The sequence below is a fragment of the Canis aureus genome, chromosome 19 (assembly GCF_053574225.1).
Source record: "Canis aureus isolate CA01 chromosome 19, VMU_Caureus_v.1.0, whole genome shotgun sequence".
NCBI classification, from domain to species: domain Eukaryota; kingdom Metazoa; phylum Chordata; class Mammalia; order Carnivora; family Canidae; genus Canis; species Canis aureus.
The window spans coordinates 43,963,035-43,983,156 of NC_135629.1; the positions used below are offsets into that span (position 1 = coordinate 43,963,035).

General features: G+C 47.4%; 1 protein-coding gene across 1 annotated transcript in view; it reads right to left on the reverse strand.

The window, feature by feature from the left end:
- LIMD1 (LIM domain containing 1) overlaps nt 1–20,122 on the reverse strand; it is a 70,243-nt gene that overhangs the window by 3,615 nt on the left and 46,506 nt on the right. The window contains exons 3-7 of the mRNA XM_077859186.1: nt 10,831–10,898; nt 7,769–7,831; nt 2,730–2,860; nt 1,865–1,916; nt 1,254–1,322 (exon numbers count right to left, since the gene is read on the reverse strand). Coding sequence (XP_077715312.1) covers nt 1,254–1,322; nt 1,865–1,916; nt 2,730–2,860; nt 7,769–7,831; nt 10,831–10,898 — 383 coding nt within the window. The remainder of the gene's footprint in view (nt 1–1,253; nt 1,323–1,864; nt 1,917–2,729; nt 2,861–7,768; nt 7,832–10,830; nt 10,899–20,122) is intronic.

The window sequence follows — 20,122 nt, forward strand, 5'->3', positions numbered from 1 at the left end:
CTGGGGGGGGAAGCAAACAGTGCTAACAGACCAGAACACAAGGGATTGCAAGACTGACCCAGAGGCCGACGTCCCGGGGACCAGCAGAGGGTGCTGCATGATTCTCTGGGGGCAGCAAATGCCAGTGCAGAAGGGGGGGTCCTGCCAAGTGAAGGGGTGACTCGTCCCTATGGATCACTTGAGACGGGGCTGGTCAGAAGGGAGATGGGACCTCAGTGTATACACACATGGCGCTGCCAAGACTTAGGGCAAAAAATGAACGTAAAGAGGCCTCGTGAGAAATGCCTCATACCGACTGCGTATGGATACAACGCTTTGGACATACCAGTTGAATAAAATATTAGAAGAATGAATCCCATCCATTTCCTTTTTCTAATGTGGCTACTAGAAAACAAAATGACACCTGTGACTTGAACCTGTGGCTCTCAGGTTTCTATGGGACAGCACCACACTGAATGCATAGAGAGGACTGTCCTGAGCAAATGGCCCCACCCCCTTTCTCTCCGGCCTGGGGTGCCACTGGCAAGGGCTCCCACCTAGATCTTCCATGCTGGCAGTGAGCTCCAGCCTCCCACCCTGACCCCCATGCCCTCTCCCACCCACCGCGTCACAAAAGAAGAAATCTACTCTCCCTCCATGGGTGAATCCACCTGATTCTGGCTGAAACTCCATGGGCACTTAAAGTGTGTGCACCCTTCATGTGGGCCGGTGAGGGGCCCTGCCTGAGAGTCACAGGGCCCCTGGGGCTCCTTCAGCCCCGGTGTGATACAAGGTAAGAGAGGGGGTAGATGGGCCCCCACCCACCTTCACACCAACCAGTGACGTGCTTATTCCCGAGGAGGGGCTGGTTTCTGATGATTTCCAGAGCTCAGCTCAGGAAGGCGCTCTTGGTGGACAGAATGGCCTATAAACTGGAGGGGAGGGCATCTGCTCCCCAAATCACACAGCTGCCTGACAATGGAGCATGTGAAACCCACAGTCCCCAAGAACCTCCCATCTGCAGCTTCATGAAGACAAACTGCCATGATTTTAGGACTTGGTAGTTCACAGACGTAGAGAAAACAGTAATGACCTTCAGGTCCCAAACATCTGCATGTCCTCCAACCTTCCCCACAAGTCAGGCTTCACCCCTGGACCTGCAGGGCAGCCCTTGACCACACCTTCCTGACCATCTCAGGCCCCAGTCAACCTGGGATCCTCTTCTCTGGCACTTTTTAAACAGGCTTAAGGCATCTGGGCAGGGAGGGGCCTACCTCGCAATGGTAGCACTCCACGTGGTAGTCTCTGTCCATGGACACGACACGGATGGTCTCATCTGAGCCCTGGATGGAGCAAAAGTAAGAACAAGAGCCCAGCTGGGGGACCCACTAGGTTCCGCAAGCTGTGGTAGGGGATTCTGAGGTAGCAAGTGGGTGGCCTCAGGAGAGCATAAATCCATAGTGAGGTCCCCCACTGGAGAGAGGACATCTTTAACTGAGGAGAGAGGAAATAGGAGGGACAGCCACCCTACTTTCTGGAATGTCAGGGTCAACACTGAAGAAACCACCTATGTGGAGAGTGATTTTTCTAAAAAATAACGAATGAAAGGCAAGCTTTCTGCTCATCTTCTAATGTGGGAGTCACTGTCGAATTCAGGAGTTTAACCTGATTGTAGGGGCAAATAGGGCACACGAGGGGCACTGGGCTGGGGAGACCAGCCAATGAGAGAGGGGCTTCTTGGTGAGGACACTATTAATGTCAGAGGGGGCATTTTAGAAGGATTGTTTTCAAAGGTGTAAGGACGGGACACAGATCTTGCCGATGATCCTGGGGAGATATTCATGTCATGGAAGACACCAAGAACAAGTCTGAAAAAGTATCTTACCTCAGGTGGAAGGATGGGAAGCCCGCAAGCTGCACACTTGGGAGCCAGCACCCTGCCGGGAGAAGAGGCAGTAGAATGTGTATTGTCTTGTTCCTGGGAGGCAAGTCCTGAAGCCGATACGGAGCCTTCCTCACGGCTGGTCTCCTGCCCATCACTCTTCACCTGAACCCCCCACCCCCAGCCCTTGTATCAAGATAGCCTGGCTCATTCCCTGGGAGGTGTTTAGTAGCACCAAGCCTACCTGGACCCTCTTACTCTACTAGGCATAAAGATTACCTTGTTTCTCTCCCTTATGGTGCCCAGCATGGACAGGCCCAGGGACGCCAAGGTGGTGGCACTCAGCACTGAGTCGCTGCCATGTGAGGCTGAGTAAAGCTGGAGACACCAGCTTGACAGATGCCTCTTGAGGCCTCACTAGGAATCTAAGTCTAGGGATTTGGGTTCTGATTTTTCAGTAAACATGATCCTATAACCAGTTCCTGTCTGCACTGGCATCAGTGGACCTCCCGTGGCCCCTGCTACACACCCCCCCTTTTCAAAGATTTTATTTATTTATTCATGAGAGACACAGAAAGAGAGGCAGAGACATAGGCAGAGGAAGAAACAGGCTCCCCGTGGGAAGCCTGATGTGGGACTTAATTCCAGGACCCCAGGACCATGACCTGAGCCAAAGGCAGATGCTCAACCACTGAGTCACCCACGCATCCCAACCCCTGCTACACCCTTAAAACCACTAAGCCTTTGCTGGACTGTGGCCTAAGGGAACAAGCAGCTCAAGGATGCCCCTCAGCAGGTGTCCACCCTTCACACGGTGAGATCAACGTGGCTCGCACCTGCGGCCCCTCTGCGCCCCATCCCTCCTTACTTGTGATAATCTCGGACACAGTAGATCTTGTTCTCAGAGTCCACAGTGAAGGGCACCCCGTCCAAACACTCGTTGCAGATGACACAGCGAAAGCAGCCGGGGTGGTAGGACTTCCCAAGGGCCTGTAGGATCTGGGGCAGAAAAGAAGAGGCCGGGACTCAGTGGGGACCACAGGGACGGGCTGGACGGTGGGAAGGAGAGGAACATGTCAGGCCGAGGGACCCTAGGGGTGATCACACCACATGACGCACACTCGTCCGAGTTGCACTTGGACCAGCATCAAGAGATCACAGGGAAGGAAAGGCAAATCTGGGTGAATGTACAACAGGAGGGAGCCAAACAGGATCCTTCTCCTCTACATAACCCTCCAGAGGATAATTTAGAAGGTTCTTCTGCAGTTCTTTGCTGGAAATGATGCGAAGCAGGCAGGGCCACACAAGGCTCCGTCCCAGATTTAGGAGGCAGCCCATCCATGGAAGGATTAAAGTTAATTCCACATGGAAATGGCAGAGCTCAGAAAACCTCTTAACTTCTGCCTCCCAAGAGCCCCTCCAAAGCAGCTTTCACTCTGCAGCGTGATAATCCAGAAGCTGTGACTCAACCACTCATTATCTCAAAGCCAAGCCTAAGCAAAGCCTCTTTGTTGGTGTTCTGTTTTTTTTTTTTTTTTTAAGATTTATTTATTTACTAAAGAGAGAGAGAGAGAGAGAGAACATGTGTGTGCACAGGGGGAAGAGCACAGGGAGAAAATCCCCAAGCAGACTCCCTGCCTAGCATGGAGCCTGACACAGGGCTGGATCCCAGGACCCTGAGATCACAACCTGAGCAGAAATCAGAAGTCGACGCTTAACCAACTAAGCCACACAGGCGCCCCGCTGCTGATTTTTTAAAACACAGTGTAGGGGATCCCTGGGTGGCTCAGCGGTTTAGTGCCTGCCTTTGGCCCAGGGCGTGATCCTGGAGTCCCGGGATCGAGTCCCACGTCGGGCTCGCGGCATAGAACCTGCTTCTCCCTCCTCCTGTGTCTCTGCCTCTCTTTCTCTCTCTATGTCTATCATGAATAAATAAATAAATCTTTAAAAAAATAAAAAAAAATAAAACACAGTGTAGAGAAAGTCCCACAAACCTTCTTCCTCTGAATGTCATTTGATCTGGTTATGATGCCTGGAAAGGTAAGAAGCTGGGACAGAGCTAAGACAGGGAGGGTAGGAGGGAGAAGAGATGCAAAGAATGTCCTTGGGGATGTCAGCAAGTGGCCAAATCACCTCCCTTCAGAACTGTGTCCCTCCTGGCCCCTTGCTAGGTGACATCAAACAGTTTTCCTTTTAAGGCAGCTCATCCCAAAGTGTGGTCCCTGGACCTGCAGCATGAGCATCACCTGGGAACTTGTTATAAATGTACATCCTCAGGCCCCGATCTCCAGAATCGGAAGAGCTAGGGTCAGACCCGGCAGTTGGTGTTTTCATAAAATGATTCCAATGCAAGCTAAAATGGAAAAACCACCGGTTTGAGTTTGTGTTGATGCATGTGACACTTGCAGGAAAGGTGCGCACCTTCCAGAGCCCGAGGCTTGCTTCTCCCCCGCCAAGGCCAACACCACACTTCACACGGTGCAGCCTCTGAGGCAAGCTGGCAACTTCGAGTGCTCTCCCAGCTTCCTCATTCCCTCTGGTGTGTCACTAACCCCTGAGGCCCCTCTCCATCTGCAATAAACTGCCAAAATAGGAAGAACAACTGGCCGGGCTTCCAAAGTCCACCTGGCAATCTGTACCTTGGAATGCATTTCGCTCTCTGGCTAATGCCATCTTGGCAGAAGAGACCCTTAAATTAACTTCACCCACAACGAGCCTGAAGCGTGGCAGGACACAGATGCCATTTTGCTGCATTTTGACTTGCTGTGATGATTCTTTTTAATGTGGGGGGAAATGTCCACTTTCAACATGCAAGCTCAGAGTATTCCCCTCTACTAACCGGGGAGGCGGAGGGCGGGGGCCACAATTTACATAAGGAATTGGACAACTGGTTGTTTCTCTTGGAGGACCAAGAATGGCATCTGCAGGCATGCTTTTTCTTGCATTACAAAAATTCTTGGCAGGGATCCCTGGGTGGCGCAGCGGTTTGGCGCCTGCCTTTGGCCCAGGGCGCGATCCTGGAGACCCAGGATCGAATCCCACATCGGGCTCCTGGTGTATGGAGCCTGCTTCTCCCTCTGCCTATGTCTCTGCCTCTCTCTCTCTCTGTGACTATCATAAATAAATAAAAATTTAAAAAAAAAATTCTTGGCAGCAGTTAAGGGTTCTTTTTTTAAAAGTAGGTGTCACTACCGGACAGACATTTGCTAAAAGTTCTCAAGTCCTAGAGAAGACCTGCCAGGACCCAGGTTCAACTTTGCACTATCCTTGTGTGGAAGAGGTGGCCTCTAAAGCTTCATTCCTTCCCTTCCTGCATGCAAGGCTGGTCCTCACTTCAAGAAGTGGAGGAGAGCCCCTCCTCCCTGCCCTGCCGCGTATTGAGACTGGCCTTGTGATGTTCTGTGATCAACAGAATGGGGAAGAAATGATGTTGAGAGATTTCGAGTCAAGGACTTAAGAAGCCTGGCAGCTCTCCTTCCTCTTTTGCTGTAAGAAGTCCAACCTAGATGACTGGATGAGATCAGTGGCCACAGGGAGAGGGGCCTGGAGGGCAGAGCCCATCTCGGGGTGCTTAAATGGGACATCAGCTGAACACCATTGAATAAGTGACCCCAGCCAATGCCACACGGAGCAGAACAATCATCCCGCTGAGACCTATTGGAGTTCTGTGGATCGTGATAAATGAGCTGTGTTAAACTATGACCTCTTGGGGTGGTTCATCATGTAGCAACAGGTAACTAAAATACCCTGAGGCCCAAAGAAGCCTGATGACACCCAGAAATAAAAATAGGGTATAATCACCTTCATAAATTTGGATACTGTTGACTTCAAATGTGGTGGGTTTGCCAGAAGGACTCTAAAATTGAGGACAAATTCCACCAAAGAAACAGATCCCTGTGGAGTCTGGCTGGCATCTGTGGAAGGTAGGATTAAGGGTGTGTGGCTCCCTGCCTCCTCTGGGGGAATGGGTGGATGGCCATGCTTCCAGGGAGGCTTGGCTACTAATGAGGACTCAGCCCTCACAGGGCTAAGCTCTGCCGTGGTGTGTTCAAGACTGGACAAGAGCAAGTTGTCCTCGTGAACAGGGCAGGCTCCGGTTCACTGCTGTTTTATACATGTTAGCACGAAACCAACAAAAATGAGTGTTTCTGTCCAGCAACATGCCAAAGATATTCACAACAGCTTTATTCATAAATAGCCTCAAACTGGAAGCCACCCAAATCCCCATCGGCAGAACAACAGATTTGCAAACTGCTGTATCCATACAATGGAACTCTACTTAGCAATGAAAATAAATGAACTACTACCACAGGATATAACATGGATGAACTTAAAAAACATTTTCTAGGGACGCCTGGGTGGCTCAGTTGATTAAACGTCTGACTCTTGATTTCTGCTCAGGTCATGATCTCAGGGTCGTGGGATCGAGCCCCGCACTGGGCTCCACACTGGGCATGGAGCCTGCTTAAGATTCTCTCTCCTCCTCCCACTGGCCCTGCCCCATCCCCCCAAAATGGTTTTTGCTATTGTTTTTTTAAGTGAGAAAAGGCAGACCAATAGAGCTCAGAACAGAGGGCACCTTTGGAGGAGGGGTTCTGGACTGGAAGGAAGACAAGAAGGAAGTTTCTGAGGTGTGGGATGTGGGAAACATCCACACTTTGACCAGGTGTGGTTCCATAGGTATGTGCATATGCAAAACTTCATTCACCTATGCACTTAAGATGTACACACACCCTTTCTTTACCTAGTTGTTTCTCAATAAAAAGGTAAAGGAAAAAAAATACCAATGATTAGCAATTCCCTTCTCCAGAATAGTTAATGTGTCAGCTTAGAGAGGGATTTACCGCTTTCCAACTAAAGGAATGTTGTATGATACTTTTCCTTGATCAGTATATTAAAGAAATTCTAAAAGCCTGATATCCAATGGTGAACTGTTTGATCCCTGAGATACACTAAGTATTTTGTATTTGTTAACCTCACAACCTTACCCTATAAGGAGGCCAGGAAAGAAAAACTGTCCCCAGTGAAGAGATAAAGATACTGAGGCCCAAGACAAGCTCAGAGAGCCAGTGAGTGAAAGTGGCTGAGTGAGGAACAGAATGTATAAAACTTGCTTCTTGCTCTGCTCTCTCAGAACTAACAACAGGCCCCCAAAACTCATCTTAGGAACAGAAAGAGCCAGGAAGAACATGGGGCAAGCAACTGTGTTTATCCAGCTTTCTGTACCCAACTCCAAGGGAGATGAAGTTTGACATTTGGCATCTCACCCAGGACATCACAAGGACCACAGAAAATCAGAGGGAGGCCAGTATGATCCAAAAAGCCCAGAGAAAAGAGCATCATCAGAAACACAACACTGTATGCTATATGTTGGCAGATTGAACTCCAATAAAAAAATAATTAAAATAAAATAAAATAAAATAAAATAAAATAAAATAAAATAAAATAAAATGGAACAAATGAAAAAAGGAAAAAAAGAAAGAAACACAACACAGGGCAGCCCGGGTGGCTCAATATTTTGGTGCCGTCTTCAGTCCAGGGCGTGATCCTGGATACCCAGGATCTAGTCCCACTTCGGGTTTCCTGCATGGAGCCTGCTTCTCCCTCTGCCTGTGTCTCTGCCTCTCTCTCTCATGAGTAAATAAAATAAATTCTTAAAAAAAAAAAAAAAAGAGAGAGAGACGTAACACTGTGTGGACTACATGGTGAAGCATGCTATATCAGTAAAAGCAAACAATGTGGCTTCTCCTAGAGCAAGCAGCTGCCTTGCACAGGTCTTCTCTTAATAAAACCAGATGCAACCACAAATCAAGGTAGGAAATACAGTTTTCCACTATTAGTTTCTTTTTTCTATCAATGCCTCCCCCTCCTACCATGCCATCATCTTGTTTGGCTGACCCTACTCACCATGTCCATGATCAGATGTCCACAAAGAAAACATCTGTCAGCAGACTGCTGGAACCCAGAGTACTGCAGAGGAAAAAGAAAAGAAAGTTAAACCCAGGCAGGACAGATGACCCAGTCACTTGCCCACCAGAATGACAAGGAACTTCTCAGAAAGATGTGTCACTCCATACAGGAATCTGTCATTTCCCAGAGGACAACACAGTTGTGTGATGAATCATGGAATGTCTTCTGCCACAAAGTCATTACAAATAGTAATACCACTCACTCTAACAAGAGCTGCATTTGGGCATCCACAACATGCTAGGCTCTGTGTAAGAGGCTGTGCATAGAGAGGCTTCAATCTCTAAGCCAGTGGTTCTCAAAGAGGAGTTCCCTGACATCAACTGGGAATTTGTAAAAAATGCAAATTCTTGGGCTCCACCCCAGACCTACTGAATTAGAAACGCTGGGAGAGGATCTGGTAACATGTATTTTCATAAGCCCTTCAGGAGAGTCTGATGCAGGCTCTAATCCTTAAAACATTTTTTTGATTTTTTTAAAGATTTTATTTATTTATTAATGAGAGACACAGAAAGAGAGAAGTAGACACATAGGCAGAGGGAAAAGCAAGATCCATGTGGGGAGCCTGATGTGGGACCCAATCCTGGGACTCCAGGATCATGCCCTGAGCTAAAGGCAGACACACCCAACTGCCGAGACACCCAGGCATCCCTAAGATTTTGTTTTATTTTATTTTTTTGAGAGAGCGAGCAAGTGCGCACAAGTGTGGGAAGAGACAGAAGGAGAAGGACAAGCATAGCATAGTCCCTTCTGAGCAACGAGCTCAATGTGGGGCTCTATCCCAGAACCCTGGGATCACGACCTGAGGTGAAGGGAGATGCTTAACTGACTGAGCCACACAGGGACCTCTCTCTTTTTTTAATATTTTATTTATTTATTTGTGAAGGAGAGAGAGAGAGCATGCACAAGCAGGGGGAGTAGCAGACAGAGGGAGAAGCAGGCTCCCAGCTGAGCAAGGAGCCCAACGTGGGCCTCAATCCCAGGACCTCAGGATCACCACCAGAGTGGAAGGCTGATGTCTAACCAACTGAGCCACTCAGGTACCCCCAGGCACCCCTCTCTAATCCTTAAAACAAAGTATGTATCATCCCATTTCTAAGATGAAAGCAATGAAAGCTCAGAGAGGTCAAGTGACCTTCACAAGGTCACATAGCCTTTAAGAGGTAAAAATAGGAATCAAATTCAAGTCTGGTCTGGTTAAAAAGCCAATGCCCTTAGTTTCACAGAAACTTGGTAAATACTCTCTATCTTTACCAAACACACACACACACACACACACACACACACACACACAGTTGGACTCTCAAAAGAAATGAAGAATGCTTTTCAGAAAAGCACACAAAGAAAAGATACCACACACTGAAAGATACCACAAGTTTAGATATTACACACGGGGGGGGGGGGGTGGGGGTGGGGGGGGCTGTAAGACAAAGGAAGGTGGAAAAAAAAAAGAAAAAGGGAACTTTGTGCAGTCCCAGGGGTGGCAGTTCCTTACTTTCATGGGGAGCCAGCCACATACCCCACCACCTTGCACTCCCAAGAGTGGGGTGGAGGGGGGGTGACCACCTGCTGGGAAGCAAGGCAGGGCACTGACTCGGACCTGGGGAATCAGAGCCCCAGTTTCCCTTCAGCACCGATTGTGCCCACAGGTGGGCATGTGACCCAATAGAGCCAATGAGGCTGGAGGAGCAGGACGGACACTCTGGGCCATCAGCGCTGAACGCTGAACGGTAGAGGATGCAAACCCCAGAGCGATGCCACTGCCACCAGGTGGCCACCAGGAATCTCCTGAGGAAGGAGCTGATGCTGCAGAGGCAGGGCCCCAATGAAGAGAAAGTGACTCAGAGGCCCCTGCTGAGTGCATTGCCTTTTTGCTTCTACCGGTTTGGGTCGGCTTGTCTGTTACTGGCAAGCCTGGGCCACAGTGCATCAAACCCAAGCCACCTCTGGGTCCTCTGGGGAACGTAGGCTCAGGTCATCCACTGTCCACTGAGCGCCACTGGATGCTTGGTGCTAGGTGAGGGGCTGACGAGGCCAAGGGGAAGAAGCATGTCCAGGGGAGAGAGAAAGGGCTGGGGGAGGCCACCCTGCCTTGTTCTACCTACTGCGCCAGAGAGGCCCTGGTGTGGTGGCTGCACGGAGGGTGGGAGCTCGCTGTCGGGGAGGGGGCACAGCTGTCAGTTATCGGGGCAAAGAAAGGGTGAAGACGCTCCAGGCAGGGGAAGTGGCACAAGCTAGGGCACAAAGGCTTGAGGCTGTGCAGGGGTGCAAGCAAGCAGCAGAGTGGGAGAGCCACAGGTCTGGGCTCAGGAGCACAGCTTCTGTCTGCACAGGCCTTGAACCCTCGCGATGCAGGACCCAGGGTGGGGGCGCTGAGCTGCAACCCATCCTGGGGAGCTAAGTGGGCCCAGGGAGGCCATGGTGGCACGGGGATCAATGCTCAGCCACTTTCTGGGGGAGGTGGGAAGGAGGAGGGGCCGAAGATGAGCCAGAAAACCGTTCTCCGAGATGAGGACCCAAGGCAGCATGATGCTTCTGCTTCAGACAAGCGGACTGTGAAGGGCTGGGGGACAGCCCGGGGGACCGTCCGCTGGCCTGAGAGGTGCCGACAGAGCTGGTGCTCAGGGCTGGGTGTCACTGGCCCGTGGACAGACTTCTGAAGTGTGGCGGAGGCTGGATGCCCACAGAGAGCAGCCAGGATTCGGAGGAACGAAGGCCTGAGCCCCAGTCCAGAGGCTTAAGAGAGGTGGGGTCGGCGGAAATGGGCAGAACCAAGACGACAGGCCAGGTGACCCTCAAGTCCCTTCCAGGCACAAAGCTCTGCGGCTTGTCATTTGCTTCAGGATCCCAGGCCAACCCCTGCATCCACCAAAGGAAAGCCAGGACCCCCGCCGGGGATCACCCAGGGGAACCACACTCTCCTGGCTGGCCCGGTCTCCCCACAGGCTCCCCCTGACTCTGGTCGGGACTGCGGGCAGGGCAGGTTTGGGGAACACACTCACCAGGAAGTCTTCCTCACAAAACACTTTGCCGTTGACAAAATAAAAGGCTTTTCCTCTCAGCTTCCGGCCTAAGGAAAAAAGACAAAGGCAGGGCGAAAAGAAAATGTTGTATGCAGTGAAAAAGGAGAAAAGAAACAAACATGCACAAAATTGCCGACTGTCACTAAGAGCGGTGATTACTGAAAGCCGCTGTGGCCCTGGGATGGCCAGGCCCGGCCCCTGGCAGGTGCTGTGCGGCCAGGGACACCAGCACGGCCTTGAGAATCATCCTACGCCCACCTCTCCCACTTGCCCTCCGCTGAGCAAGAAGCCAGCGAGACATCTGGGGACAGGATGGCAGAGGCACGCTCAGTGCGGGTACAGGGCGACGGCCTGTTGTAAGCTGTTTCCCACAGGTGTTTGGGACATCATCTTTGACATGCTCTCCAGAGGCCACTGGTGAAAACCAATCAGGAAAGTCCTATAAATTGGTCAACTTTATTTTCATGTCTCTTTTCACCTTGACTATACAGAAAATACACATTGTTGGATGGATAATGATTTTTCTTGTCTTGTCCTGATCTAAATGGGGTGAGGAAGGGCAGCCCACGTGGCTCAGTGGTTTAGCGCCTGCCTTCAGCCTAGGGTGTGATCCTGAAGACCCTGGATCCCATGTCGGGCTCTCTGCGTGGAGCCTGCTTCTCCCTCTGCCTGTGTCTCTGCCTCTCTCTCTGTCCCTCATGAATAAGTAAGTAAAATATTTTAAAAATAAATAAATAAATGGAGTGAGGAGGGGTGGGAAAATTTCAAAACACCCCAGCTTCTCAGGTGTAACTTTAGTTTCCATAAAGCTAGGATGCTGACAAGAATAGCATACTTTGGGGTGCCTGTGGCTCAGTGAACACCTGCCTTTGGCTCAGTTCATGACCCCGGGGTCCTAGGATGGAGTCCCACATTGGGCTCCCTGCAGGGGGCCTGCCTCTCCTTCTGTGTCTCTGTCTTTCTCTGTGTGTCTCTCATGAATAAATAAATAAAATCTTAAAAAAAAAAAAAGAGTAGCATACTTTATCAATTCCCTTGATCCCTTATGATAAAATACAAAGGTTCACAAGTTCAAGGTAAGCAGGAGCATCTTTATAAGAGACCCTGGTCTGTGACTCTGTAGCATTTCCAGATCTGAGAACATTTCGAGCGCTAGGCACAACACATACACAATAGACCATGAAAGTTTCAAAAACTGAACGAATTTTAAACTCCAGTGGAATCATGCCCCTTGGAGCCAGGGTCCAGAACATGAAACCAAACACTAAAGGTGCTCGAGGCAGAGAAACCTCCTTGATAAACACCAAGTACCCCGACCTGGGACTCCCAGAACCAGCAAAGAGCACAAGGTGGCAGAGAAAAGCCTGGCGATCTAGACCTGTTGGAGCTCAGAGAGGGCCTAGAAAGTATCGATGCAAAGGAAGAGCCACAAAAAAGGAAAGAAAAGTTTAACTACAAAAGCAAAAAAAGCTCCAGACGGATTAAAGACTGTGTGAAAAACAAAAGTTATCATAAGAAAACGCGAGTAACTGTCTTTGACTTTGGCGTGGAAAAGGATTTCCTCAGTAAGACACAAAAGGCATGCCTTATAGAGGTAAAGGCTGGTTGATACATAGGACATCAAAAATCAGGCTTCTGTTCAACATGAAACAACATACAAAGTTCCAAAGATCAAACTGTTGAAAAGCCAAACTGTTCTGAGCAAGGAGGCAGGAGTGGGTCAGGGGCCGGCAGGCTGGAGGCCATGAGGAGAGAAAGAGGCAGAAGCAAGGAAGGATGAAGACTCTGAGACTGACCATCAGCATTTCTGCCTCGGCAACCCCCTCACCAAGAAGGCTTCGTCCTCCTCCTGGCCTGCTCAGCCCCTTCTTGGTGTCCTGCTTGTTGCTGCCAGACCCAGTGCTGTCTCTATGTCTCCCCAACCCTCTGATGGGTTCCTATAGAACTTTTTAATATTCTGAATAGATGCCGTGCTCCTTGAGACTATAATGTGGGGCAGCCTGGGGGGCTCAGCAGTTTAGCGTTGCCTTCGGCCCAGGGCCTGATCCTGGAGACCCAGGATCGAGTCCCACATCAGGCTTCCTGCATGGAGCCTGCTTCTTCCTCTGCCGGTGTCTCTGCCGCTCTGTGTGTGTGTCTCTCATGAATAAAAAAAAAAAAAAAAAAAAAAAAAGAATATAATGCGCCTCCAACTTGGCCTTATATGAGGAGGGCTTGCCAGTGGTCTAACTGAAGGCAATATATGCTAAGTTGAAGAAGCAAAAGGCAAGGTAGGCCAGGGACCAGGAGATGGCCACAATACACATAAGACACTAGTATCTAAAACATAAAGAACACTAACCACCCATCTGACAAAGATAACCCAATGGAAAAAGTGAGTGGAGGGTAAGAAGTGAAAGTGCAGAGAAGAGAAAAATCTGTTAAACTCTAGACAGTAACTATTTTTAAAGATGTTCAATCCCACTAGCAATCAGGATATGCAAATTAAAACCACAATGAGATGCTATCTCATTCCTGGATGGGCTAAAAATCACTAAGCCTGACAGTACCATGTCTTGGTGAAGGTGTGGGGCAGGAGGAAGCCTTTCACACGGCTGGTGGGAGTGTTGGTTGGAATGAGCACTCTAGGAAGAATCTGGTAAGAGCCCGTAGAGCTGAAATCCACATGACCCCCACATACCCCTAGGCAGGCCCTTTGAGAAGATCTCCCAGCCTGCAGAAGGAGAAACGTGTGCAGTTTTTCACTGCAGCACTGCAAAGAAAACCTAGACACCCAGCAGCATCTTCAATGTTCATCAGTATAGAAAAAATGATAAACACTTTTAGGGGGATCCCTGGGTGGCTCGGTGGTTTAGTGCCTGTCTTTGGTCCAGGGCGCGATCCTGGAGATCAAGTCCCACATCAGGCTCCCTACATGGAGCCTGCTTCTCCCTCTGCCTGTGTCTCTGCCCCCCCACCCCCCCTCTCTCTCTGTCTATCATGAATGGATAAATAAAATCTTTAAAAAAAAAAAAAGAAACACATTTAGGAAGAATTTGGAGTTATAGTCCATGGATGCCATATTACACAGCGGTCAAAATAAATGAACTAGATTTGTATATATAATTATGAATTGAACTGAACACATTGCTGTGCAAATAAAGAAAACTGCTCAATGATATATGTAAATTATGTGATAGTATGTATATGTTAAAGCATGAACAAACACAAGCACACACAAACTAATACTTATTAATCTTGTATATGTGATAACAGAAGAAAAACTGGGACTGGAAGGATCCATACGCTCAATTCATGACAGCAGCTGCCCTGGGGAAGGAGGAAATGGAATATGGGAGGGGGAACCAGGACAATTCCAATCTGTCTGTAATATTCTACTTCCTTTATCAGAAATAAGTCAAAAGGACAATATATAAATATCTGTGCATTCTGGGTGGCAGGTAAATAAAGGTTATTTCCTACTGTACTTTCCTGCAGTTTTGAAACTATACACAAAAACAAACATGCACACCTTCTTTAGGTGAAATACTATAAACCAAAGGCAAATGACACACCAGAAAAAACATCTGCACTGTAGAACAAAAAACAACTTAACCTACCCTGAGATGCAAATAACTCAATTAACAGCTTGATATAAAAAAATAGGCAAAGAGGAGCACCTGGGTGGCTCAGGAGTCTGCTCAGGTGGCAAGGAATCTGCTTGACATTCTCTCTCTCCCTCTCTCTGACCCTCTCCACTACTCACGCATGCACATGCTCTCTCTCTCTCTCTCAATAAAATCTTTTGTTTTAAAGATTAAAAACTTAAAAATGAGCATTAAGCAATATCTAACTCCCAATAAATTATAGCACGTATACTATTATGCAACCATAAAAAAAGACTGTTTTCAAAAATAGGTTTGATGACACAGATATTTAAAATACTTTACTTGGGATCCCTGGGTGGCGCAGCGGTTTGGCGCCTGCCTTTGGCTCAGGGCGCGATCCTGGAGACCCGGGATCGAATCCCACGTCGGGCTCCTGGTGCATGGAGCCTGCTTCTCTTCTCCCTCTGCCTGTGTCTCTTGCCTCTCTCTAGCTCTCTCTCTGTGTAACTATCGTAAATAATAAATAAAAATTAAAAAATAAAAATAAAAAAATAAAATAAAATAAAATAAAATACTTTACTTTAATATTTAAAATACTTTAAAATGGGGCAGCCCAGGTGGCTCAGCGGTTTAGCACTGCCTTCGACCCAGGGCGTGATCCTGGAGACCTGAGATCGAGTCCCATGTTAGGCTCCCTGCACGGGGCCTGCTTCTCCCTCTGCCTGTGTCTCTGCCTCTCGCACAAATAAATAAAAATCTTTTAAAAAATAAAAGGTGGTATAAAAGCGTGTTTGTGTGTGTGTGTACAGACATGGAAACACACACCTATATGATCAAAAATTATGTGTATGAGCATACACACATATGTATGCCAAATGTTAATAGTCATTATCTCTGAGTAAAAAAAAAAAAAAAAAAAAGAGTGATTTTTAGTTTTTTTTTCCTGCAATGACTATATGTTATTTTCATAGCCTGAAACAAATTATAATGGGGTGAGGGAGTGTGGAAAGAACAATGGGGCATATGTTAGAAGGCTGCAGTGCAAGTCTTTAGCTCTCCAAACCTCTCCCATTCTTTCCTCAAAGTTAGTTACACTCACTTCTAGAAGGTCCTAGAACCTTCGATAGCATTTCCTGGCTCTGCGAAACTAGGGTAACAAGAATGAGCACTTAGAACTAAATAACTGCAGGGTTCACTAACAGAACCCCCTACCCCCCGTTTTTTAAAGATTTTATTTATTTATTCATGAGAGACAGAGAGACAGAGACAGAGAGAGAGAGAGAGGCAGAGACACAGGCAGAGGGAGATGCAGGTTCCATGCAGGAAGCCTGAGGTGAGACTTGATCCCGGGTCTCTAGGATCATGCCCTGGGCCAAAGGCAGGTGCCAAACCACTGAGCCACCCAAGGATTCCCACCCCCCCTGCCCCTTAACAGCCACTGAAGTTCATTTATAATTATTTTACTTTCTTGGAACTTTCCCCTCTATATAAATATTCCAGAGGACTCGGTGTTTTACAAAGGAAAATGAGAACCAATTAGAGTATCCTTTCTCCACTTTTTGCCCCCATCAGGCACCCAGGTGACAGCCTCTAGTCCCTCCCTGGCAGCCAAGGCGAAAGGAAGGACACAAACAGCCCACCATGGAGGAAAACGAAGCTCGTGCTGTCTGACCACAAGTAAAGCCCAAGTCCAGCCTGGGAGCGAGGATCGCTTATTTTTCCGCTCCCAGGTTCTGAGAGGAAAGGGGGCAAGACGGGCAGCCCGGGTGGCCCAGCAGTTTAGCGCCGCCTTCAGCCCAGGGCGTGATCCTGGAGACCTGGGATTGAGTCCCACGTTGGGCTCCCTGCATGGAGCCTGCTTCTCCCTCTGCCTGTGTCTCTGCCTCTCTCTGTCTCTCTGTCTCTCATGAATAAATAAATAAAAAAGAAGAAAAGAAAAAAAGAAAAAAAAAGTAAGGGGGCAAGGCTACAGGTTCCACTCTGGGGGGCAGGGGGCATCTGGAAACAGCATAGGACTTCCTAGACAAAGATGAGGTTTCTGATCCAAAGCAGAGAACATCCAAGCTCTGGTTCCAGGAATGACGTCCAGGAAGTTCTAAGGAATCTGAGCTGGGAATTAATTTTTTGTTTTATAGAGGGCATATTACCTCTGTTCCAGAAATCACTGGAAGATTATTAAACCTGCCAGAACACTGAGCGCTCTAACCTCTAAGAACACTGAGTATTCTAAGAAACACAAATCAAACAAGAGCTTTTTCCCTTAAACATCAACAAAGATTTTTTTTAAATGATCACAGTCGTTTATGACTGCCGTCATGGCATATTTCTGTAAGTTACTGATGAAAGTGTAAAATGATAAGCTCTCCCCAGAGAGGAAACCGTGAAATGTTTATCTCTGACTTGGTGCGGCTGTCTGTGACTTAGCTTGAGGAAAGAATGAGAAATGTGGATAAATATTTACTTAGGTTCAAATTGGAAGCCTTAGGAGAAATGATTACATAAAACAGAGAACATCTAAATAATGAAATATTATGTAGCCATTTAAAGTACCATTCAGATAAGTGTTTTCGTGATACTGGCAAATGCTTATACTATAGAAGGTTATTCAAAATACATTAGTAAATGAAAAATGCAAGCTGGACAACTGTACAATTCCATTTCAGTAACTTATATACATACACACACACACATATACAAAAGAGAAAAAACTCTGAAAGAGCACATGCTGGAACTAACAATGGTTGGCACTAGTAGACGGCATTACCAGGACATTACACGGCCAACAGTGCAATCATTTAAAATTATCTAGTACTATATAGCCCTGGTAGGTTGTATTAAAGGGACTTTCTCTTACTACTTCATACATTTCAATATTTGAACTTTTTCTATTATTAAGGACACTTATAGATGGTATTAGAATTTCACTTTTTGCTTTCATACACTTTTATATTAAATGTTTCTAGGGGATCCCTGGGTGGCGCAGTGGTTTAGCGCCTGCCTTTGGCCCAGGGCGCGATCCTGGAGACCCGGGATCGAGTCCCACGTCGGACTCCTGGTGCATGGAGCCTGCTTCTCCCTCTGCCTGTGTCTCTGCCTCTCTCTCTCTGTGTGTGTGTGTGTGACTATCATAAATAAATAAAAATTTAAAAAAAAATAAATGTTTCTAGAAGTACATATTTAATCATTTGATAAATAACACTTTAGGTTTTTTAAAAGATTTTTATTCATTTATTTATTTTGAGAGGGTGCATGCACATGCATGGGGAGAAGCATGGGAGGGGGAAGAAAAGAATCTCAGGAAAACTGCACTGAGCATAGAGCCACAGGCCCTACTCTACACCGGGCTCAATCCCAAGACCCCAGAGACCACGATCCAAATGGAAACAAAGAGTCAGAGGCCCAATCAACTGAGCCACCCATGTGTCCCTCATTTTCTGTTTTTTTTTTTTTTAAGTAGGCTGGATGCCCAACGTGAGGCTTGAGCCCACAACCATGGGATTAAGAGTACCATGCTCTACTAACCAAATCAGCCAAGTGCTCCCAATACTTTAATTTGTAAAAGAAAATCCTTATGTATAATATGAAAAGTAATAAAGCAAGATCTAAGAACTATATCTCAACTATGTAAAGAAGAAATTCAAAGAAAAAAGACTGGAAAAAAAAAATCTGCCCGAGAGCAACAGTGCCTCTAGTGGACATATGTGGTGACTGTGGAGAGGAGGACGCTGATCACAGATTGTGTGCCTCTTTACACTTTACTACACTTCCCCAAACTTTTACTAAGGAGCAGGTAAGACTTTAATCATTAAAAAAAAAAAAAAAAAGACTTTAATCGTCCTTTTAAAAAAAGTGCCCAGGGATGCCTGGGTGGCTCAGTGGTTGAACGTCTGCCTTTGACTCAGGGTTTGATCCCAGGGTCCTGGGATCGAGTCCCGTATCCGGCTCCCTGCATGGAGCCTACTTCTCCCTCTGCCTATGTCTCTGCCTCTCTCTCCCTCTCTGTCTCTCATGAATAAAGAAGTAAAATCTAAAAAATAAATAAACATATATATATATATAAATAAATAAAGTGCCAAGCTAGCTAGACAAATCCTATTGCTGCAAGTGGGCAGAGCTGAGAAGTCCCATGTCCAGAGTCAAGAGGCCAAGGGAAGGGTTTAAAGGCTGTATATGCTTCTCCTTTGTTCCAAAATAACAATAACAATAATATTAATAATAATAACAATTGAAGACTCCCCCACAGGCAAAGGGTGGTGCCCAGTGTGTGCTCTGAAGGACTCAACTCCACTTTTTACCCCATTAGATCCCACACTAAATTAGTTTGTATTTTATCAGTAGGAGAAAAAAAAAACCCTAACATCTATTGATTGCTTTCCAGTTTTCTTTCTTTAAAAAAAAAAAAAGATTGGGATCCCTGGGTGGCGCAGCGGTTTAGCGCCTGCCTTTGGCCCAGGGCGCGATCCTGGAGACCCGGGATCGAATCCCACATCAGGCTCCCGGTGCGTGGAGCCTGCTTCTTCCTCTGCCTGTGTCTCTGCCTCTCTCTCTCTCTCTGTGTGACTATCATAAATAAATAAAAATTAAAAAAAAATTTAAAAAAAAAAAAAGATTTTATTTATTCATGAGAGACACACAGAAAGAGGCAGAGATATAGGCAGAGGGAGAAGCAGGCTCCCCGTGGGGACCCCAAGATCATGTCCTCAGCGGAAGGCAGACGCTCAACCATTGAGCCACCCAGGCGTCCCTGTTTTCTAGCTTTCAAGTACTGCATTTAGAACTTTCACATGCTAGCAAGTTTAAAAACGTTTCATGTTGTCACACATTACTGCACCATCAGCCCTCCTGTCTGGCCTTTTCCCACCACATGTCTTTTACAGGCAAGTCCACAGATCATTTCCTGTCACTCACTATAGGCTCTTGGTTTCAGCAAGTGTGGACATGGTTCACCAAAGAATGACGCAGAAACCCAATCCATCACTTGTCAGTACCATGGAACAGTACACAGATGTGGGAATTAATTATCCTCAGGAATCACCGGAAACGACGCCCCAGGATTGTTCCCACTTTCTGGGTTTCCTTTCCTCTTCATGATACGGATGGGATAAACATTACCTTCATTTTATACCTCCTGAGGCTCAGAGCAGTAAGTGGGCAGGACAGAAACCCAGGCTTGTCTGACCCTGAAGCTCATGCTTGTCCCACTGTGCCATGAGACTGCCTGCACGATTTAATGCCTGTGAGTGCACACCTACATGTGCCATCCATTTTTTTCTCTTCCTATCGCAGAATGGAGAAAGGTAATTTTTTAAAAATTTTCTTTATTTATTCATGAGAGACACAGAGAGAGAGGCAGAGACACAGGCAGAGGGAGAAGCCAGCTCCCTGTGGGGAGCCCGATGTAGGACTCGATCCCAGGACCTCAGGATCACCACTCAAGTCAAAGGCAGAAGCTCAACCGTTGAGCCATTCAGGCACCCTGCTCTCTCTCTCTCTCTCTCTTTTTTTTTTTTAACAACATTTATTTATTTAAGCGATCTCTACACCCAATGTGGGACTCGAACTCATGACCCTAAGAGCGAGCGAGAGCTGCATACTCTACTGACCGAACCAACCAGGCACCCCGAGGCTTCTCGTTTTCAAAAGCAGGAAGGCAGAGGGGAAATATTCTTGAGGCTGAATCACTC